The 22,278-nt window shown below is 57.3% G+C and overlaps 1 protein-coding gene across 1 annotated transcript; it reads left to right on the top strand.

The window, feature by feature from the left end:
* Window positions 1–12,194: 12,194 nt before the first annotated feature.
* Window positions 12,195–19,856, top strand: LTO1 (LTO1 maturation factor of ABCE1). Its single transcript, XM_087822063.1, has 5 exons — window positions 12,195–12,273; window positions 13,495–13,600; window positions 14,493–14,563; window positions 17,855–17,972; window positions 18,187–19,856. The coding sequence occupies exons 1-5, from the start codon at window positions 12,224–12,226 to the stop codon at window positions 18,253–18,255; spliced, it is 414 nt and encodes a 137-aa protein (XP_087678189.1). The 5' UTR covers window positions 12,195–12,223; the 3' UTR covers window positions 18,256–19,856.
* Window positions 19,857–22,278: the final 2,422 nt, after the last annotated feature.

Genomic DNA, 22,278 nt, shown 5'->3' with positions numbered 1-22,278 from the left:
TATGTTTTCATTGATTTCAGAGAGAAGGAGGGAGGAGGGAGAGAAAAACACTGATCGGCCGCCTACTGCACACCCCCTACCAGGGGTCGAGCCCCCAACATGTGCCCTGACCAGGAATCGAACTGGAGACTGCCTGACGCATAGGATGAAGCTCAACCAACTGAGCCACACCGGCTGGGCTGCACCAGCCGGGGAAGCTCAGGCTGAGCCAAGGCCGCCCTGCCCAAGGCTACATACATGGGCACCACCGTGGTCCCAAGGGCACATGCCCCCCTGCCCCAGCCCTCTCCTCTCCCTGCCTTCCCCCCTCCCCCCTTCCATTCCAGCCCCTCTGGCCTCCTCATGGTCCCTCCTACCTGACCGGTCCCACTAGGGTCTTCAGTGCCCAGTGCTTCCCCACCTCAACCCGCACAGGATTCCAGCTGCAGGTGGATGTGCCCTCCACACCAGGCCTGTGAGGGGCACGCAGGGTGCTGGATGCTTCCCCAACCGCCCCCTAGAAATCTCCTGGACACCTCTCAGGCCATTGTTTAACCCACCGCAGAGGGACAGACATGAGTGGAATTGCTGTGCTGGAAGCAAGTGCACATTGAGAATCTTCCTAGAGGCTGCCGATGGCACCCTCAGTTGATCCAGGGTAGGTGTGATGCGCGCCTGGGCACAGTCAGACTGGTAACCACGCAGCTCACCTTACTTTAGGGAAGACAGGATGGAGGGTGAGGGTGCCGGGCCCACCTGTGGCCCTCCACAGACGCCTGCTCAGGCTGGGGGCTCCAGCCTCAGGGAGGGCTGGTGGGGTGCTCACAGGCCAGGGCTGAGACCCAGGGCAGGCTGGGGAGTTCGTGAGGCCACTATCTTTGTTGTAGTTGCCCCAATCCTGTGGCCCCTGGGTCCCAGCCGGCATGGGGGACCCCAGCTGAAGCCTGGACCCCAACATCAGCCCTTCGGTGAGGGGTCTGAGAGCTTGGAGGGCAGTCGGGGGCCCAGACCGAAGCAGGCTGATGGCAAAGCTCCAAACCCCAGTGCCGTCTGCTGTCCCAGGACCTGGGGGCAGGGCTCCACAATCCTGCTTCCCCCGCAGAACTGGGTAACGTGTTGGGGGGCAGTTTCTTCTCACCACCTGTGACATCTGAGCGGGTGGCCCAGGGCCTCCTGCCGACCTCTAGTGAGGGCTGGACAGGCGGCTACAACTCGGCTGGTGGCCAGCCTGGGGTGGTCAGCCGCCTGCTGGCTTTGCCATGGCTGCCCCTCAGGAGCCAGGAGCTCCGTAGCGCACCCCCCCCCCCCCCAGCCTCAAGCATTAATGACAAGTGATAACCGAAGAAAAGGGCCTGCTGCACGGTGAGTGCTCATCATGGTTATCACGCCCGAGGGGGAAAGGAAGGATGGGGGGGGGAATGTTCTAGAATCCACAGAAGGGCAGCGAGGAGCCCAGGCTGCGGGGGTTGGGGGGCCGGGGGCGCAGACCCGGGGCCGCGCCAGCGGGGCGGGGGCGGGTCTGAAGCGCAGCGGGGCCCCGGGGGCGGGTGCGCGCTGCCCGGCGGGCGCGGACGCGGCTCTGCGCGCGGTGCCCCGGGAAAGGGGTTGCTGGTGGGCACCCACCTGGCCCCGGGGCGCGGGCCCGTCCGAAGGCCTGTGAGCTGCGGCCCCCACCCACGCACCCACTTTGGCCGACCAGCCACCCAGGAGGCGACAGAGCCTCGGAGACAGGACCCTGGGGGAGCGCGAGGGGGCAGGGAGGCGCGCCCCTCCCCCCTGCAGCCCGACCTGAACCCGGATCGGGAGCCCACTCTAGTTATGACATTTATTCGTATCTTTGTTCTGCTTCCCGCGTGCCAGGAAACCCACCCTCCCATTTTGCAGGTGGGCAAACCGAGGCACGAGCGCAATCCCACTCACGCCCACGTGGTGAGCGGGCATCTCAGGAGCCCGGGAGCGGGTCGGCGGGACCAGCACCTCCCATCCCCCCGCGCCCCACTCCACCCCCGCGAGCAGGGCCGGAAGGAAACGCGCGGCCGCGGGGGACGCCCAGCCCCCAGCCGCCGGCCCCACGTGGCCCTGCCCGGGAAGCGGCCGGCGCCTTCCGGAGGTCGCGCCCCGCCGGGGAGGGGCGGCGGGGCCGAGGAGCCAGTGGCGGAGCGCGCTGCACGGGTCTCCTGACTGCGGGGAGGAGCCCGGGATGGGGCGGAGGGCGGGGGCCACGGGAGGGGGAGGGGGAGGGGGCCCGGAGAGGGGTCCGGGGCCAGGCCACAGCTCCGGGGAGGCGGGCCCTGGAGGTCCCGAGCTGAGGCCACCGAGAAAGGAAGGGGTGTCCCCGACGTGGGGGCCCTATAGAGCCTGCCTGTGCCAGGGGGTCCTGAGCCCTGCACTCCTCTCCCTTCCCCCATAGAGGGGGGCACTGGGGAGCTGCGCCCGCCCCCGCGCCCTCGCTCGGGTCCACGGGAGGAGGGGCGGCCGCCGGACCAGCCCCTGACCACCCCGCGCTCCCACCCCCTCGGCTAGGACCTGGGGACGCGCGCCCGCTCGGGTCAAAGGACTCCCAGCTCTGCAGAGAAAAGCCTTTACCGGGCCTCCCTCCCCGTGGGCATGGCTGGGGCTGTGGGCAAACCTGGGGCTAACCGCCCCGCTGGCCTCCCAAGGCTGGGGTCCACCTGCGCCCGCCACCTGGGTTCTTTCACCTGGTCATTCAAAGACCTGGCCCTGGGCACCGCTCTGTGCTGGGCCCTGCAGTTTTGGTATCTGCTGATACTCAGACGTTCCCATTTTCGTTTAAGCCTTTATTTAATGTGACGATCACAGTTTTGGAGAAACTGCGGCTGCCACACTCCGCGGGGCCACTTCTCCTCCTTGCAGCTGACAATGAAAAGACATGGCAGAAACAAAATAACTCGAAGCCTATTTAATTTCCTCTTTCAAAAAATATACCTGACTGGTTATGCTGGTGAGAGAAGCTCGTCTCATGGTGCAAACGGGCTGCTCAGGAAAGAGGCAGAAGGCGAAGCCGTGCAGTGGCTGCAACTCTACAGGCTCGGCAAAGCCCGTGTTCACTTGTTGCTGGGCCCACATTTTCTTGTTGGGACCAAGATGCTGTATTTGAAGGAATGGGACAAACGGGAGACAGGAGTGGGTGATTTGGGACAGGTTATAGGAAAGGAAAAGGTGACCCCACATGCAGGCCCAGCTCTGGGGACCAGGCAGTCCTCCCTCCCCAGACTATGGGGACCCAGCACAGGCTCAGCTCTCCTCAGTCTCCAGGGAGCGCTGGTCACAGACACTCCTCCAGGCCAGGCTCAGGGGCCCCAACCTGGGCAAGGTGGTTCCTGGCACCCAGTTCCTGCATAGATTTCACCTGCTCATCCAGGTGGCGAGTCTCAGTGAAGCCAGGCAAGTGAGGGTCATTTTTGCCAGTGGCCAGTGTGTGCAAGTCCAGTGGTGACTGATCGGGGCTTTTTCCCGAGTGTAACGCACACCCCGTGGCATCCGGCCCCTTCTCCGGGCCGTGGGGTCCGGTTTCCTGATGTCCTGAAGGAGGGCTCGGCCCCCTCGTTGGTCCTGCAGCTCCATCAGGCCCTCAGCATGCCCCTGTCCTCAGGACGGGTGAGGAAAGTATTTGGAAAGTTCTTCAAAGCGGCTTCATCGCAGCAGCATCGCCTCATCGCGGTCCAAGTAGGAGACCTGGGCCGGGAGACGCAGGAAGCGGGGAGCTGCAGCTGGTCTGGCGGGCGATGGCGGCCTCGGAGTCCTCGTGGTGGCCTGGCGCACCTGCGCGGACCTGGTCACAGTCGTCCTTGGCATGGGCACTGTTGTTGGCGTCAGCATTGGCATCATCACGGTGGGCAGCAGGCGGCTGTCTGGCGCTGGAGCCGCGGGCCTGGGGCTGTCCCCGGGCCAGGGCGCCGGGAGTAGGCGGCGCTGGGCTGGATCTGGGCGCTGGCTGCTTTGGGTCCAGCGCCGGGTTTGGGTTCGCCCAGGCACTGTTGGAGCGAGAAGCCAGGGCGGCACTCCGCGAACGCTGTCGCTGTCATTATTTTATATATATATATATATGATTTTTAGAGAGAGAGGAAGGGAGAGTGAGAAGGAAAGAGAAACATCCACAAGAGAGGGAAACATCCCTGAGCCAGAGCTCCTCACGCGCTCCGACCCGCGAGCGAGCTCGCAACCCAGGCCTCGAGCTCGCAACCCGGCATCGAGCTCGCAACCCGGCATTGAGCTCACAACCCGGGCGCCTGCCCTGACCAGGAATCCAGCTGGCGACCCCTTGGTGCACAGGACAGTGCTCAACAACCCAGCCACTGTGGCAGGGCTGTACAGTAAACCCTCAGTTTAGGGGACCCCGATTTAGGGGACCTCAATTTAGCAGACTTCAGATTTATGGGACCTCAATTTAGGGGACCTCAATTTAGAAGACTTCGGATTTATGGGACCTCGATTTCATGGACCTCGATTTAGAAGACTTCGGATTGGTGGGACCTCGATTTCATGGACCTCGATTTAGAAGACTTCGGGTTTATGGGATCTTGATTTAGGAGACCTCGATTTAGTGGACTTTGGATTTATGGGACCTCGATTTAGGGGACCTCGAGTTCAGGGACCTCGATTTAGCAGACTTCAGATTTTAAGGACAAAATTTCCAGCCTGTATGTCCTGGAAAATTAACACCCTATTAATTTAAAAATGTTTTTAAGCAAGATTTGCTTATAATAAATTAATAGTTACTTTTTGTTATTAATTCACTATTATTTTTAACAAATTTTAGCAAATAGGTTATATGTGGGAAAAAACACTGTAGTAATTTCGCCACATAAATAAATATCACACATCTACAACTATAGTTAGACACTTGAGTCGAGGAGTCAGCGCTCCGGAACAACGGGCAGGAGACTGGCACCGGAGCCCCGCGCCCGCGCCCAGCGGCGAAGCCCGCTCGTGAGCATGTGCTGAGTCCTGGCGACTGGTGAGCGCAGGCACTTACTAGACCCGTTCAGCATACATTTAAAACTACAGTAACACAGAGCACTTTTCTGTGAAGTTAAACTTTTCATACACACTTAGTTTAAATTACGCAAATGATTCTACATAAGTAAAAACAGGAAAACTAATTTGTCAGTTTTTCAACGCGCGCACGCGGGCAGCCTCCCTGGCTGTGTGCCGGACTTTCTGCTACCGGACGCCCCTCCCCAAGTCCGTCTGTCCTTCTGAGGCTTCACTGTGCGAGGTTTTACGTCCATGAGTTTTATCCCGTAATTGTGAGTCTGCGAAACAGAGTTTATGCAAGTATTATTTATTAATTATTGTACTATTTTCTATACGAACAACTGGATACCCACTTTTGCCCCATCCTGAGATTATTTTTATGTGAAAATCCAAGGAAACGAGGTAACAAAATTAGCAAAAGTCAACTGGCGACCAGGGAGGTGGGCGAGCGGTTTGGTTGCCGGCTTGTTTGGCCCCCTTTCCCACGTTCCAGATGTTTTCTGTTTCGTTATGAACAAAATCAACTAACAATGAAAAGACATGGTAGGAACAAAATCACTGGAAGCCTATTTAATTTCCTCTTCCAAAAAATATACCTGACTGGTTATGCTGGTGAGAGAAGCTCGTCTCACGGCGCAGACGGGCTGCTCAGGAAAGAGGCAGAAGGCGAAGCCGTGCAGTGGCTGCAACTCTACAGGCTCGGCAAAGCCCGTGTTCACTTGTTGCTGGGCCCACATTTTCTTGTTGGGACCAAGATGCTGTATTTGAAGGAATGGGACAAATAGAAGTCAGGAGTGGGTGATTTGGGACAGGTTATAGGAAAGGAAAAGGTGACCCCACATGCAGGCACAGCTCTGGGGACCAGGCAGTCCCCCCTCCCCAGGCTATGGGGACCCAGCACAGGCTCAGCTCTCCTCAGTCTCCAGGGAGCGCTGGTCACAGACACTCCTCCAGGCCAGGCTCAGGGGCCCCAACCTGGGCAAGGTGGTTCCTGGCACCCAGTTCCTGCATGGATTTCACCTGCTCATCCAGGTGGCGAGTCTCAGTGAAGCCACGCAAGTGAGGGTCATTTTTGCCAGTGGCCAGTGTGTGCAAGTCCAGTGGTGACTGATCGGGGCTTTTCCCCGAGTGTAACGCACACCCCGTGGCATCCGGCCCCTTCTCCGGGCCGTGGGGTCCGGTTTCCTGATGTCCTGAAGGAGGGCTCGGCCCCCTCGTTGGTCCTGCAGCTCCATCAGGCCCTCAGCATGCCCCTGTCCTCAGGACAGGTGAGGCAAGTATTTGGAAAGTTCTTCAAAGCGGCTTCATCGCAGCAGCATCGCCTCATCGCGGTCAAAGTAGGAGACCTGGGCCGGGAGACGCAGGAAGCGGGGAGCTGCAGCTGGTCTGGCGGGCGATGGCGGCCTCGGAGTCCTCGTGGTGGCCTGGCGCACCTGCGCGGACCTGGTCACAGTCGTCCTTGGCATGGGCACTGTCGTCGGCGTCAGCATTGGCATCATCACAGTGGGCAGCAGGCGGCTGTCCGGCGCTGGAGCCGCGGGCCTGGGGCTGTCCCCGGGCCAGGGCGCCGGGAGGAGGCGGCGCTGGGCTGGATCTGGGCGCTGGCTGCTTTGGGTCCAGCGCCGGGTTTGGGTTCGCCCAGGCACTGTTGGAGCGAGAAGCCAGGGCGGCACTCCGCGAACACTGTCGCTGTCATTTTTTAAATATATATATATTTATTATGACTTTTAGAGAGAGAGGAAGGGAGAGCGAAAAGGAAAGAGAAACATCCACAAGAGAGGGAAACATCCCTGAGCCAGAGCTCCTCACGCGCTCCGACCCGCGAGCGAGCTCGCAACCCAGGCCTCGAGCTCGCAACCCGGCATCGAGCTCACAACCCGGCATCGAGCTCGCAACCCGGCATCGAGCTCACAACCCGGCATCGAGCTCGCAACCCGGCATCGAGCTCACAACCCGGGCGCCTGCCCTGACCAGGAATCCAACTGGCGACCCCTTGGTGCACAGGACAGTGCTCAACAACCCAGCCACTGTGGCAGGGCTGTACAGTAAACCCTCAGTTTAGGGGACCCCGATTTAGGGGACCTCAATTTAGCAGACTTCAGATTTATGGGACCTCAATTTAGGGGACCTCAATTTAGAAGACTTCGGATTTATGGGACCTCGATTTCATGGACCACGATTTAGAAGACTTCGGATTTATGGGACCTCGATTTAGGGGACCTCGAGTTCAGGGACCTCGATTTAGCAGACTTTGGATTTTAAGGACAAAATTTCCAGCCTGTATGTCCTGGAAAGTTAACACCCTATTAATTTAAAAATGTTTTTAAGCAAGATTTGCTTATAATAAATTAATAGGTTACTTTTTGTTATTAATTCACTATTATTTTTAACAAATTTTAGCAAATAGGTTATATGTTGGAAAAAACACTGTAGTAATTTTGCCACATAAATATCACACATCTACAACTATAGTTAGATACTTGAGTCGAGGAGTCAGCGCTCCGGAACAACGGGCAGGAGACTGGCACCGGAGCCCCGCGCCCGCGCCCAGCGGCGAAGCCCGCTCGTGAGCATGTGCTGAGTCCTGGCGACTGGTGAGCGCAGGCACTTACTAGACCCGTTCAGCATACATTTAAAACTACAGTAACACAGAGCACTTTTCTGTGAAGTTAAACTTTTCATACACACTTAGTTTAAGTTACGCAAACGCTTCTACATAAGTAAAAACAGGAAAACTAATTTGTCAGTTTTTCAACGCGCGCACGCGGGCAGCCTCCCTGGCTGTGTGGCGGACTTTCTGCTACCGGACGCCCCTCCCCAAGTCCGTCTGTCCTTCTGAGGCTTCACTGTGCGAGATTTTACGTCCATGAGTTTTATCCCGTAATTGTGAGTCTGCGAAACAGAGTTTATGCAAGTATTATTTATTAATTATTGTACTATTTTCTATACGAACAACTGGATACCCACTTTTGCCCCATCCTGAGATTATTTTTATGTGAAAATCCAAGGAAACGAGGTAACAAAATTAGCAAAAGTCAACTGGCGACCAGGGAGGTGGGCGAGCGGTTTGGTTGCCGGCTTGTTTGGCCCCCTTTCCCACGTTCCAGATGTTTTCTGTTTCGTTATGAACAAAATCAACTAACAGTGAAAAGACATGGTAGGAACAAAATAACTCAAAGCCTATTTAATTTCATCTTCCAAAAATATATATATGCTGGTGAGAGAAGCTCGTCTCACGGCGCAGACGGGCTGCTCAGGAAAGAGGCAGAAGGCGAAGCCGTGCAGTGGCTGCAACTCTACAGGCTCGGCAAAGCCCGTGTTCACTTGTTGCTGGGCCCACATTTTCTTGTTGGGACCAAGATGCTGTATTTGAAGGAATGGGACAAACGGGAGACAGGAGTGGGTGATTTGGGACAGGTTATAGGAAAGGAAAAGGTGACCCCACATGCAGGCCCAGCTCTGGGGACCAGGCAGTCCTCCCTCCCCAGACTATGGGGACCCAGCACAGGCTCAGCTCTCCTCAGTCTCCAGGGAGCGCTGGTCACAGACACTCCTCCAGGCCAGGCTCAGGGGCCCCAACCTGGGCAAGGTGGTTCCTGGCACCCAGTTCCTGCATGGATTTCACCTGCTCATCCAGGTGGCGAGTCTCAGTGAAGCCAGGCAAGTGAGGGTCATTTTTGCCAGTGGCCAGTGTGTGCAAGTCCAGTGGTGACTGATCGGGGCTTTTCCCCGAGTGTAACGCACACCCCGTGGCATCCGGCCCCTTCTCCGGGCCGTGGGGTCCGGTTTCCTGATGTCCTGAAGGAGGGCTCGGCCCCCTCGTTGGTCCTGCAGCTCCATCAGGCCCTCAGCATGCCCCTGTCCTCAGGACGGGTGAGGAAAGTATTTGGAAAGTTCTTCAAAGCGGCTTCATCGCAGCAGCATCGCCTCATCGCGGTCAAAGTAGGAGACCTGGGCCGGGAGACGCAGGAAGCGGGGAGCTGCAGCTGGTCTGGCGGGCGATGGCGGCCTCGGAGTCCTCGTGGTGGCCTGGCGCACCTGCGCGGACCTGGTCACAGTCGTCCTTGGCATGGGCACTGTCGTTGGCGTCGGCATTGGCATCATCACGGTGGGCAGCAGGCGGCTGTCCGGCGCTGGAGCCGCGGGGCTGGGGCTGTCCCTGGGCCAGGGCGCCGGGAGGAGGCGGCGCTGGGCTGGATCTGGGCGCTGGCTGCTTTGGGTCCAGCGCCGGGTTCGGGGTTCATCCGATCACTGTTGGAGCGAGAGCCCACGGCGACCGTCTGTGAAAACTGTCACTGCCATTCTTTTTAAAAAATATATTTTAATTGATTTTTAGAGAGAGTGGAAGGGAGAGGGAGAGAGAGAGAGAAACTTCCAGTAGCGAGCGCTGCGCATGGGCTCCAGCCGGAGACCGAGCCCGCAACCCAGGCATCGAGCTCGCCACCCAGGCCTCGGGCTCGGAAGCGAACCAAGCTTTTGTCGCCTGAGAGGAAGCCCAACCAACTGAGCCGCGCCGGCCAGGGCTTACTTTCATTACTTTTAAAAACAGAATTGTTTAGCCCTGGCCGGCGTGGCTCTGCGGGTCAGCATCCACCTGGGATCCACGAGGTGACGGTTTGATTCCCGGCGAGGGCACATGCCCGGGCTGCGGGCTCGACCCCCAGCCGGGGGCATGCAGGAGGCAGCGGATCAGTGACCCTCTCATCATTGATGTTTCTCTCTCTGAAATCAATAAAACATACATTTAAAAAAATAACATAAAGAGCCATTCCTGCCTGGCTGAAAGGTGGCATTAACGTATGCATCTGTGGGCAATGATAACGCCTTCCATTCTAGAAAGGAGTATTTTTTGAAACTGTTTCACAAGGTAAAGCCGGCATCATATTCCTGTTTTGATCAGTCTGCACTCCCTGGATCACTGGTCAGCCAGCCTGCGCTTTCCTGGGGTTTGTGTGCCAGCCCTTGCTCTTTTCTGTGAATTTGGTAACTTCCTGGGCCCATTTTTTTTTCCTGTGAGGGTGCATTTATTTCTTACCCATTTGCACACGTTCTTTATAAACCAGAAATAGTATTCCTTCAGTTATAATATTTATGACAAATATGTCCCCAGATTGTTCCTTGCTTTCTGATTTTATTACCACTTTTGGCGTGCCAAAGCTTGCATTTCCATGTAGGAAAACATACAGGTTTCCCCGTTGTGATTTTCTCCCTGGGTTTTCACATCTCCATGGACATTCCAGGTCCATCTCCACACTCACCTGAGTGTTACATCTAGATCATTAAATGTCCTTTAAAAACAACAACAACAACAACAACAACAACAAAGTTAACTCTAACTTGTCCCGAACTATTTCAACGAAGGCTGGGAGATATAAGTGGAACTAGACTTTTCCCAGACAGCCCGTTTTTCCATTGCAGTGGCTGATCCCTACTCCTTTCCCGGTAACCTGCGCTGCTTTTCTCGAGTGAGAAGGTTTTATGTCACCTTTCCAGGCCATTCTACTCTATTTCATTCATCTGTCTCTCCTTGAACCAACATATTACAATATTTTAATCGAAACTTTATCGTTTTCATGTCTGGTCTACATTCTCCGTATCACTTTTTCAAGAGCGCCTTAGCTATTCTTACCAATTTATTCGCCCAGATGAAATTTAGAATTTCGACGCGTTTTCCCCGGACCGTGTGGAATTTTGGTTGCGTGGGTGCCCATCCGGGGTCAGGGTTCGGCTGCAGTTTTCTTCCTATAGATCCCGCTCAGATCTCGTTTCTAAGCGATCTATGGTGAGTATTGGAAAGCGGATTCCGCACTCTCTCCGCTCAAGGGGAGGTTACTCCTAATAATTACTAGTAATTATTGTCAGAACAGAAAGCAAGGGTTTGTGTGTTTTTGTTTTGTTGAACTCTACTATCGATCCTGAGAATGCCTTAAAGGCTTCTCGGGGGTTCCCGCATGGGCGTCACACCTACCAATCATGACACTGGGGTGTCCTCGCCCTGGTCCCGAGTCTTCTTGCTTCTGTTCCCTGCGCTCCTGCGGTGGCGAGGCCTCGGAGAGGACGCCCGCCGGTAACGGCCCCCCTGTTTCAGGTGTGTTTTCCTCTCCAGGATGCTTCTAGCATCACGTCTCTGTCCCACTGCCCCCGAGAGGTGAAGGCACCTTGTTAAAAACCGTGTTCAGACAGTATCTCATGGAACCAAATGGGAGACGTAAACCTAGCTCCTCCTTTTTAAAAAGGGGGGGAAGGCTGCCTCCGGCTGGATTTGGGGGCGCCGCTGCTCTTACAAACCCCCTTTCTTGTACGATTGGATTCTGGACTCTGCAGGGATTGTGAATTACTCTGCTTTTGCTTTAAAATCAAACAACAGCAGGAAAAAGAAAAGGTGCATAGAAACTTCTCTTCCAGTTTTCAAATAACTTGAGACGTCAAGAGCGGCGGCCAACGCTGACCCCCCCCCCCGCGCTGGGACGGCCCCCGCGCCCCCCGCGCCCCGCGCCCCGCGCCGGCCGCGCGGTCCTGGAACCGGGGCGCGCAGACCCCGGGGCGCTGTTCACCGGGCCCTGGTGGCACTTTCGGCCAGGGTCTGAAGTCCGAGTCCTGCCGGACGTTGTCGTCCGGCTGCGGGTCGGGGTCCGGGTCAGTGAACGCGGGGGTGGGGGTGGGGGTCCTCTCCCCACCCGGGAATTGCCCTTCCTGGAACTTTTCCCCCCAAACCCCTCGGGCAGAGCCATCGGGTCCCGAGCCCCGCTCCCCCGGTTTCCTCCCTGGCTCTTCCCGAGCCCCTCTGGGCAACCCCGTCCCATAGCCTCGGCTTTGTAAACCCGAGAGACCGGCCACGCTCCCGCCCCGCGGCCACGTGGAGGCTCCCCGCTGGGACCGACCTGCCCGTCTCCGAGCCGAGGGGCGGGGCAGCGGGAGCCGGGGGCGGGGCTGCAGGGCCAGGGGCGGGGCTTCGAGAGCCAGGGGCGGAGCTGCGGGGGCCGGGGGCGGGGCTGCGAGAGTCGGAGGCGGGGCTGCGAGCGCCAGGGGCGGGGCTTCGTCCAGGTCCAGCACCGCCCAGCGCCACCCCCGCGCGTGCGCATCCTGGCTCCGCGCCGGCGCTTCCTGGACCCTCCGGCGTGCCGTCGTTTCCCGGCCTGCCCCGCGCCGCCGTCCCCGGAAGTAGGCTGTTTCTCGGAAGCGGCGCGTCGGTCGGTGCTCAAGCGGGAGGCGCAGGCCGCGGGCAGGGGCTGGCCGGGCTGTCGCCATGGCCGGGAGTCAGGACCTGTTCGACGCCATCGTGATGGCGGATGACAGGTGGGTCGCCGCCCTGTCAGGGCGCCTCTCTCAGCTGCCGCGCCGCGGGGGCCGCTCGGGCCTGGCGTCCGGCGGGCGTGGGCCTGGAGGGCGCTCTGTGGCCCCGAAGGCGGCGGGCACGTGCGGGGCCGAGGTGCTACTGATGCTCCTTTGCTCCCGGGCGCTGGGGCGGGGCGGGGCGGGCGGGCGGCACGTGCCCAGCTGGTCCCCCGGGCCCGCCCCCGCCGGCCGGGCCGCCCCGGGCATCTGCTCGGCCCTGCGGGCACGCCCATCCCCGGCGGGGACAGGCCCCTGCCATCTGGGCACTGCCCCCTTTCCTTGTTCCTTCGTGGTGGGACATACGGCAGCATTCACGGGCGGGCTGATAAATGTCAGACGTCGTCCCTTTTCCCTCCGGAGCCCCCGGGGGTGGCCGGGGGGAGCTGTGAGTTTGCTTTGTGCCCGAGACAGCAATAGATGTCCGTCAGGCGCCGCCGACATTTATTTGGAGCCCATTGTGAATCCAACACTGACGGATTCCCCCCCCCAATTATCTATTCTAGTAGCTTCTGCTACTCCCCCGACCTTACAGATGAGGCAGGGTCGCTGGCCAGGGCCGCACCCACACAATAGGCCGGATCCAGGCGGGACACTCTGCCTTATTAGGGGCCCCAGCAATAAGTGGCTGCAGGTTAAATGGTGCCATTTCTACTGCTGAGCCTCCCCAAAGTCGGAGCCAGTATTATGCTCCAGGCCCCAAAGTCACCTACGTTTCCTGGCGGCCTAATGGCATTTTCCTGGGCCTGTCTGCTCGGGTGTGATGGAGAGCCCCGTATGTAACCCCGAGCTTTTGAAGCTATTGGCTGAGTGGTGTATCTTACAGACTCTCAGGACTTCGCAGGCCGGAGTCACCCAGGAGGTTTCAAAAAGTTGGTTCCTAGGTGGGACCCCAGACTTACTGAATACTGGGGTGAGACTCTTGAATTCGTATCTTTGAAATTTCCCCGTGTGTCCCTGGCGCCCCACCAGGCCTGGGAATCACTAGTGAAGCCATGCCCCTCATTGCAGAGGAAGACAGACTTAGGAAGGGGTACTGCTGGGATTGGAAACTGCTTTTTCTAACTTACGTTCTGTGCCTTTTTTGCCATTTCTTACCGGGTCTGGGTAATGTGGAGTGAACTGTTTTTCCAGGAAGGATGCTCTTCTGCTTGTCTGATCAAGGTTGCTTCTCCTTTGTCCCAGGTTTCACGGGGAAGGGTACCAGGAAGGCTATGAAGAAGGCAGTAGTCTGGGTATAATGGAAGGAAGACAACACGGCACAATACATGGAGCGAAGATCGGGTCCGAGGTAAGTGGGGCCCCCCACGCAGAAGTGAGTCCTTCTCACGTACAGTTTATAACGGGCTTTGACGGTCAGTGTGATCGAGCCAGCACTCAGGCCTCTTAAAATGGCAACAGACGAGGCAGGATGTTGACAGAGGGATTCTCTCAGCACAGAAGCCACAGCATGTGCTGCTCCTGGGGATGATGTGTCATGCAGCCAGGGAATGAGAAGAGCATCCTCAGTCACCCACGTTTCAACGGGGGTCACGGTGCCCCCTCGTGTCTTTAGCCAGCTGAACCCTCACTCAAAGAGCGGGTGTTGTGGGAAAATGCTCCCTTTTCATTTGGGTTGAACCTCCCATCCCTTCCCTTCTCTTCCGCCCTCCATCCTACACTGGCCCTTGCTTATGGACATCTCACCCTAAGCACAGTCGAGGTGGCAGTCCTGACTGTTAGATAGCTGTTGCTGCAGAACAAATCACCACAAAACGTAGAGGTTTAAGTCAGCAAACGTTGATTCCCACCAGGTTCTGAGGGTCAGGGGTCCAGGAGCATCTGAGCTGGGTGGTCACGTCTCGGGGTCTCCTGATGGTCGTGTCAGATCAGCCAGCGCTCCACTGGGGCTGGAAGAGCCACTGGTAAGTTGGCTCCCACGGCTGTTGCCTGCGCAGTGTCCTGACACTTGAGTGAGTGATCCAAGACATTATGGCACAGGTGACATTGTCTGTGGGACCAGCTTGGAGGCCGCCCCACTGATGACGTGGCCTCCTAACGTCCGATGCCCGAGCTGGACGCATACCCCCAGAGCAGCAGTACAAGCACCCTCCCCGCCTCTCTTTGGGGAGCTTGGTAATGAACTCAAGCACAGCGAGTCAACTGCTTGGTAATTTCACTCTTAATGTTTTGTGAATTCGCAGATCGGGTGCTACCAAGGCTTTGCGTTCGCTTGGAGAGGCCTCCTGCACGGTTGTGCGACTGAGAAAGACAGGTACAGTTCAGACTTCTCTTTTTTTCAGTGTGTGGACCAAGTGTTCTGGTTTCATAGGGTGACCGTGGGCAGTTAGTGTCTCAGTCTCTCCTCAGTGAAATGGAGAAAATGATGAGGCCAAACTTGAATGTTGCCATGGGATTAACAGGAAATAGTACAGTGGTTCTCACTTGTCTGCAGTTTCTGTCAACTGGAGAATTCCAGAAATAAACAATTCATAGGTTTTCAGTTGTGCACCATTGTGAGCAGTGTGGTGAAGTCTCGCGCTGGCCTGCTCTGTTCTACCTGGGACACAGATCACCTGTGTCCAGCGGGTCCACGCTGCGCATACTCCCTGCCAGTTAGTCACTTAGTAGCCATCTTGGTGATCAGATTGACTGTCCTGGTGTCACAGTGCTTGTGTTCAAGTCACCCTTATTTTACTTCATAATGGCCCCAAAGTGTAATGGTGGTGATGCTGGCAGTTTGGGTATGCTGTGGACCGTGGTGCTTTTTTAAGTGAAAAGCCTGTGTGTATATGTGGGAGAAAACAGTATACATAGCGTTTGGTACTATCTGCAGTTTCAGGCATCCAACGGGGGTCTTTGAATGTAGCCCCTCCCCGTGGGTAAGGGGGCACTACCGTAAATAGAAAGTCCTGGGCACATTTTCCGTGTGTGATAAACACCAGTTGTTCCTACTTCTCAGGAGTTCTGTCCCCCTGGCTTTTCCTGGCGTCATTAGAGCAGTTGGTGGCCTTTGGATACCCTGCCAGTAAAATAATGAAATTGGTTATAATCTTCCTTCTTCTGTACCCTAAACATGTGACAAACAGTACAGTAGTCTCGGTGTGAGTACAGCTCAGAAACGGTGACTTCACCATCACCAACTTTTCAACACAGCCAATGAGACCTACTGAGGAGATGGCGCATTCATGTGTTTCACACGTGCCTGGCACTGGAGGCACTAAGCACCTGTTGGCTGTTGTAGACTTTTTAAACTTACATGTGTACCCACTGAAGCCCCACAACCCCATCACACCTGTCTTCATTCTGAAGCTGGGCACAAACCCTTAAGTAAAGGGCCCCGTGGTCTGGCTGTCCTGCTGCTCCTGGGAGTGCAACTCAGGACACTCCACGTCCTCCTGATGCCTGGCAGCCTTGCCTAGCCTGGGAGGGGCGAGGAGAGTGGTGACAGCACAGGGGAGGTGGCATTCTCATCACATGACTTGTCTGATTTGAGATATTTTGAGTTTCTGGAGCTTGGACCGCCCCCCCCATTCAGACGTAAGAACAGGGGTGCTTGCCGCTAAGTGTGGTGGTTCCGAGGTGGCCTGCTCTCTGGCTTGGTGGGTCGCTGGGCCACTCCATTTGTATAGATAGGTGGAAACTGACTGGGTTCTGGTGCCCCTGGGGGATTTTCCTTTGAGGAATCAGTTGGAGTGCAGGGTGGCAGGGACCTGGTGGGAATGTGGCTGGCAGCCTGTGGCACCCCTGGGTGGCAGTCAGAACTGAGCTTGGGTCTCCACTTGGGTCCATGAATGACAAGGGGTGGTACACTCGTGTTCTCCACTAGCCTCCCCCTGCCAGGTCTGCTGGCTCATGGAGGCACGTTGCCCTGGGGTCCCACACCCAGGGCTCCAACCTTTGTCCCAGAGCAGGGGTTCCCCGCGCCCACTCTGTCTCTCAGAGGGACACCCGCTCGCCTCACTGCCGCCCCACCCCATCGGCAGGCCTGAGGGTCTCTGAAGCACAACCTAGAAGCCTTAGCATGCGGCCCGCAGCATGGCCTGCAGCTCTCGGCTCCCATAGGTCAGTACACTTCTGAGGAAGTGGTGGGCAGCTGATAGAGCGTCTCTGCTGCTTTATGTCCCAAGCGAGGATGTTAGGAGAGAAAGACCTGCCGCCCGCATTATCACTCAGTGAAATCTGGTTTTACACCAGAGGAGCCGTGGACAGCACTGTCTCAGACTGAGCGGTGATGCTTTACCCGGTGGCCGGAGCTTTTCTTGCCCTGTGAGCGGCCTGGTGGAGCATGTGCCGACCAGCACTTGGCCAGGCTGGGCTGGGGTTCTGGCAGCCTCGCTGCTGCTGCAGCGCTGTGAGCAGTTTGCGCCCTCCTGACATGCACAGACTTCTCTGGGTGTGCTCGGGGCAGCTTCCCTGACCAGGGAAGACTAAATCGCTACTTGCAAAGGTGGAAATGGGTGGGGGTGGTCACGTTGTGTTGGAATGCAGCCGTTTCCCACGCGTGGGCTCTGCCGAGATCTCCCTGGATACTGAGTGCTTTGTTGCTTTAATTAATGTACTTGGACATTTCACCACTCTGCACTTTCTCAGAGAGGTGGCCACTGTGGTCCTGGGACAGCGGTTTGCCTCCGCAGACTCACTCATGCACGTATCTAAAGCCAGCAAACGCAGCAGGCTCTCAGGAAGTCTTGGCTGCTTGGAATTGCTGTTGATTCACCTTAAGGATAAGTTCTTTGAAATTCCCATTAATCAAATCCTAGCATACTTCTGACATTCAGATGATCAAATGTGGTCCAGGGGAGGGTGCCCATCGGGATCCCTCGTGGCACATTACCCAGATATGCGCGGATGTGACTGTATCTACCCCCATACCGCCCCAGGTGAGAGCCCTGGCCTCCAGGGTCCTGTGGAAGCGAGAAGACTACATTTATTGAGCACCTATTCTGTGCTGGGTTCTGTGCTTTCCATCGATTCTGTGATCTGGAAAGCCAGTGAAGTCACTGTTCACTCCCCATTTTTCTGATGACGCTGAGGCTCAGAGGTTAACTAACCGAGCACCTTGGATCAGTCTCGCTCTGGGCTGCTCTCCATGCAGAACCACCTTGCCGCCCAGCAGACCCCGTTCCTGCCCCTTGCAGGGAGGGGGCTTGCTGGTTCACCCGCTGCTGAACCCCGGGAGCAGAGTGCCTAGGTCCTGGGGACTCCTCAGATCCAGAGCAGGCTTGATCATGCCCGGCCTCTGTCCTGTCTAGTTTTGTCTGTTTCTTAGTGTGACCTAGGGAAGCAGCGGTTGGCAGGCTTGCTGGGGTTGCCTCAGTCACCTGGCTCCAGGGCTGGGACAGAGGTGTATCTGACCTCCCAGCGCACTTGATGTGGAGGTGTGGGTGTGGGTGAGCAGGTTGCTAGGTAAACACTTATTATTTAGTGTAATGAGAAAGTGAGTCATCCGCCTCCTGAACATGGCCCGTTAGCATGCCCATTGCTTTAAGTAGGTGTGGTGGTCGTTACCTAACCCGATCCTGTCGTGTGCAGGGGACTGAAAGTCTTTATCTGTGCTTCACAGCAAAAAGATGAAGGTCCTAGAGGCCCTGATCGGCATGATCCAGAAGTTCCCCTATGACGACCCTACTTATGCCAAACTTCATGAAGACTTAGACAGAATCAGAGGGAAATTTAAACAGGTTTGTCTGCCTCAATTATCCAAGGCAGGAGGGATGCTCACTTGGCTGGTGGCCTAGGGGCTGCGAGAGCCAGATGTGGTCGGTGTGGGGAGAGGCACCGCGCCTTCCGTGAGGGCCTGTGACTTAGACAAAGCTGCAGTAGAGGTAGTCGTGCTCTCATCTCTGAGTAAAATACACAAGGTCATAAAAACCACCTCTTCTCTTGTGTTTTCAGCTTTGCTCATTACTAAATGTTCAGCCGGACTTTAAAATTAGTGCGGAAGGTTCTGGACTTTCATTTTGAGGATGACAGATGAACAAAGACGAAACACAGAGGAACAGATGTCCGTACGTTAAGTGTTTAAAACCGATGAAAGGGAAACAATGGTGGGGCGTTCATTGTCCTGGAGGGAGGGTTCCCGTTTGGCCAGTGAAAGGGCTCCCTTCCCTGAGCCCGCCTGTGTCGCCCGGGTGCCCCCACGGCCCCTGCACAGGCCTGTGCTTTGTGGAGCCCCGTCCGCTCCTGGGTCTGGGTGAGGCCCTGGCAGAGCCCTCACCAGGCTCAAGTTGCCGGAGTCCCCTGGCCTCCCTGGTCACGTCCAGCGGGGCGAGTCCAGCTGCTTCTAGACTGGGGCTAGCTCTGGGTGGGATCCCCAAGCCTGGACTCGGTGCTCAGGAGCAGTTTTACAAAACCTGAGAGCCTAGGGTTGCCATGTGGTAGGTGGATGGGAAGTAGTGACGAGCACAGGGATATTTCCTGAACCTGAAGCTGGGCCAGTGTCAAGTGATGTGCCTCCGTTTTATCTAATCCCTTCTGTAGCCCACGAGGTGGGGTTCCTCCCCTTCCCCAGGGAAGGGAACTGAGGCCTGTGGGCACCTGGCGAGTGGAGAGACCAGCTGGACTTGGGGAGCCCAGATGTGCTCGTCGCTCCAGGTGGGGCTGGGGCTTTGCAGCATTAAAAGTGGTTAATGGGACCCGGCTGGCATGGCTCAGCGGTTGAGCATCAACCTAGGACCCAGGAGATGGCGGTTCGATTCCTGGTCAGGGTACATGCCCGGGTTGCGGGCTTGGTCCCCAGTCGGGGGCGTGCAGGAGGCAGCTGATCAATGACTTTCATCAGTGATGTTTCTATCTCCCTCTCCCTTCTTCTATCTGAAATCAATAAAGACACATTTTTTTAAAAAAAAGTGGTTAAGGGGGAACGTGTTGAACTGGAGACGAAGCATTAGGCTACCGCTGTGAGCTGTACATGAGGACGCGGCCTGCGTCTTTTTCGTAGGAGCCCTCGGGTCTGTCCCTCTGGGCGGCATCGTGCACGGGTTCTCGGCGCTTCCACACAGAAGTGAGTGAATGGAACGGTGACCGTGGGCCGCTCGTCTTTAGTCGTTCCAGGGCATCTTGGCGAAACGTGTTCCTGGCTCAGGCCATGGTTCCTGTCACCGGACCTGGGGCTGGGAGTCCCTACAGGCCGGATGGACGTTTCCCTCCTTTCCTCCGTGCCCTGCCGGGTGCTGAGAGAGCAAGAACTGGCGGTTGCCGAAGGACAAGGCTAGTGCTTGTCCCTCCGCGCTGTGTGCGTCCACCTGCAGCCCACAGTGCCATGCGCCCCGCCTGGGCACTTTCTGCCTCCGCTGGTCCTTGGGGTGCACACGCCACCAGGGTTCTCCAGGCAGTGAGAGTCAAGGGTGCTGCTGTTTCCCTTGGTGCTTGGTGGATTTTTGTGTCTTCTGTTACCTGCTTTTATGTGTATTACTTTTATAATTGGAGAAAAAATAAATAGCGTATTTTAAAGCAAAAGGCCATCTGGGACCATTCATCACGCGACATCCAGCCAAGCCTTCCTTTCTGGGTACTTGGGATCTAGGTACAAAGGAAGGCGGGCAGTGGGTCAGCCTGGGCAGCTTTCCGTCTGTGGGTTTCATCAGCACATGTAGAAACCATTACTGGGAAAGAGCAGTGCCAGCGATGTTCAGGCCCCGCCGCCTGCCAGCAGTTATTACTAATCCCTCCTGCCCAGCGGCCCTCCCTCCCCGCTCCTCTCAACCTCAGCCTCTCCCGTGCCGGGTGTTGGCATGTGTGCGGCCACTTCCTCTTCTGTTCCCCCACACAGGCTGGGCTGCCTCACTGACCCTCAGGGTCTCTGGGCACTGGACTTGGCCTGTGCCTGCCCAGCTCCTTGGAGAACTACACCCAGTTTCCAGGACCCTTGGTCGCCCCAGACAGACCTCAGTTCTGGTACAAGCAGAGCCCAGCCTCACCGGTCACTTGTACTCCATCTTGGGGTGCTGCCTCCTCTTGCCTCCTGTCCTGTGGCAACTGAACCCAGTACACACTTTTCTCTGATCACTCAGTAGCGCAGTGATTCAGTGTCCTGAGTCACAGGCTGGCTCTTCAGTTCACTCATTAAGGACCTGAACAACTGTGGAAACTAGGATGTCCTGGCCTGTTAATCACAGGTTTTGATATCTCTAAATTCGTGGTCTCAGGGTTGTGTTGAGGTCACATGAAAGCTCACAAAACTAGTAGTGTGAAGGTCACCTCCTCCAGGAGACCCTCCCTGTCCTCCTTCCCATTCCCTGCTCCCCAGGCAGAGCTGAACCTGCTCACCCCAGCTCTGTCAAGGCACACAGAGGAAAGATGGCCACACGGATGCAATCAGAGGGATACAACTATAAGCCAAGGAGCTCGGGGAGTGCCTGCAGCCACCAGAAGCTAGGAGAGAGCTCGGCCCTGCCAACACCTTGATTTTAGGCTTCCAGCCTGGAGAACGGAGGATTTCCGTCGTTTTCAGCCACCCAGTCGGTGATCATTTGTTACCACCGCCCCAGGACATTGAGGCGAGAGGTCCCTCTGCCTGGGCTGCAGTGTGCATGGCCTCTGGGTGGAGCCAGGTAAAGGCTTCCAGCATTTTCCTCAAGCGCCCTTCTGAAGACCTGCCCTTTCTTTGCAAGGCAGCTCGGCCGATGATAGGAGTGCAGGCTCCCTGAGACACACCTGGCCACTGGACACAGTTCCTGGTAGTGTGACCCCAGCTCAGCTACTTCACCTCTCTGGGCCCATCTACGACAGGGACCAGAACCCCACCCCCACCCCACCCGGTTTGGCAGAGGCCTGACTGGCCACCGGGGAGCTCATTTGCCTGCCATTGTCTGCGGTGCTTTTGCTGAGTGATGGGGGTTGGACGGAGCCCGAGGGCCAGCAAAGCCCATCTGGCCCTTATGGGCAAGTGTGCTGACCCTTGACCTGGGAGATGGGGATGTGGGCTCCGAAGGGCCCCCCCACTCACCTGTGTGCCCCCTGCCTGTCCCTTCCCCTCCCCTGGGGGGTTGTTTCAAGATTTAGGGAGAAACCATATGTTAGACCCACAACACATTCCTGGTATCCAGTCCCTGCTCAGTGACCGAGACTGTTACCCTCTGTGATGGGACCAGGGAAGGGAAACGCCCCCGACGAGCTGGGGTGGCCGGGCTCCAGCGTGGGGGTCCTTGGGTCAGACCACGCGGCTCTCAGGAGCCTGCGGTGACTTGTCGCAGCTGCCTCAGCTGGGAATTAGAAGGATGAATGGACGCTATGGTCTTTGACAGGCTCCAGGCCGACTGCTGCGACAGTGGACGGCTGTGGAGTTCTCTCCCCCACCCTCCCTGTTGGTGGTGGGGACAGTGCCCCCGGATGTGGGCCTCAAGGCCGAGTCCGGAGCTGCCCGCCCACCATCCCCCTCCTATTGTGTGCTGGGCCCTGGTGTAGCTCAGGGCTGGGGGCCGGCGCTGGGGCTGTGGGAACGGATTAGAGGCCCCTCGCTTGCTTCCCCTCGGTGTAAACTCCTGATCAAAGGCATTCCTGGGATGACAGAGCCCTGTGTGCTCAGAGGCCGCCCAGCTTGCGGGATGCACCCCCACGCGGCCCAACCGAGCCCTCTGCTGGGATTGGCCTTGTGGTGTGACCACCAGACTCGAGAGGCTCCGGGGCTCGGGCTTAGAGGAGTGTGGGGAGCCTGGCCCTGCAGCAGGGCCCCCAGGGGCTGGGTGCTCACGTCTGTGATCTCAGCTGTGGCCATCTGCTCTGGGGCCCCCTCCCCTCCCCTCCGTGGTCCCAGCATGAAACTTTTCTTATCGTATGCACCACCCCACCCACCAGCCAGGTCCTAGGGCCTTTCTGGCTCTGCCTGGGCCCCTGGGGAGCCCCTGCCCCTACCTCCTCACAAGGCGGGGTCTATCCCCCGCCTGCTGGGTCAGGCAGGGCCACCTCTGTCTCTGTAACTCAGAAAGCAATGTGGGTGCCCTGTGGGAGCACTCATGCCCCTTCCATTCAGCTCCCACCTCTCAGCAC

The sequence above is a fragment of the Miniopterus natalensis genome, chromosome 11, assembly GCF_054644295.1.
Source record: "Miniopterus natalensis isolate mMinNat1 chromosome 11, mMinNat1.hap1, whole genome shotgun sequence".
In the NCBI taxonomy this organism is placed as follows: domain Eukaryota; kingdom Metazoa; phylum Chordata; class Mammalia; order Chiroptera; family Miniopteridae; genus Miniopterus; species Miniopterus natalensis.
This window is presented reverse-complemented; position numbering and strand designations above follow the sequence as displayed.

What these genes read in the sequence shown, in the direction of transcription:
- LTO1 (XM_087822063.1), top strand. Translation starts at nt 12,224, where the DNA reads ATGGCCGGGAGTCAGGACCTGTTCGACGCCATCGTGATGGCGGATGAC. An exon ending in TGTGCGACTGAGAAAGACAG is followed by an intron (nt 14,564 to 17,854) that starts GTACAGTTCAGA and finishes TGTGCTTCACAG; the next exon opens with CAAAAAGATGAAGGTCCTAG. An exon ending in TCAGAGGGAAATTTAAACAG is followed by an intron (nt 17,973 to 18,186) that starts GTTTGTCTGCCT and finishes TTGTGTTTTCAG; the next exon opens with CTTTGCTCATTACTAAATGT.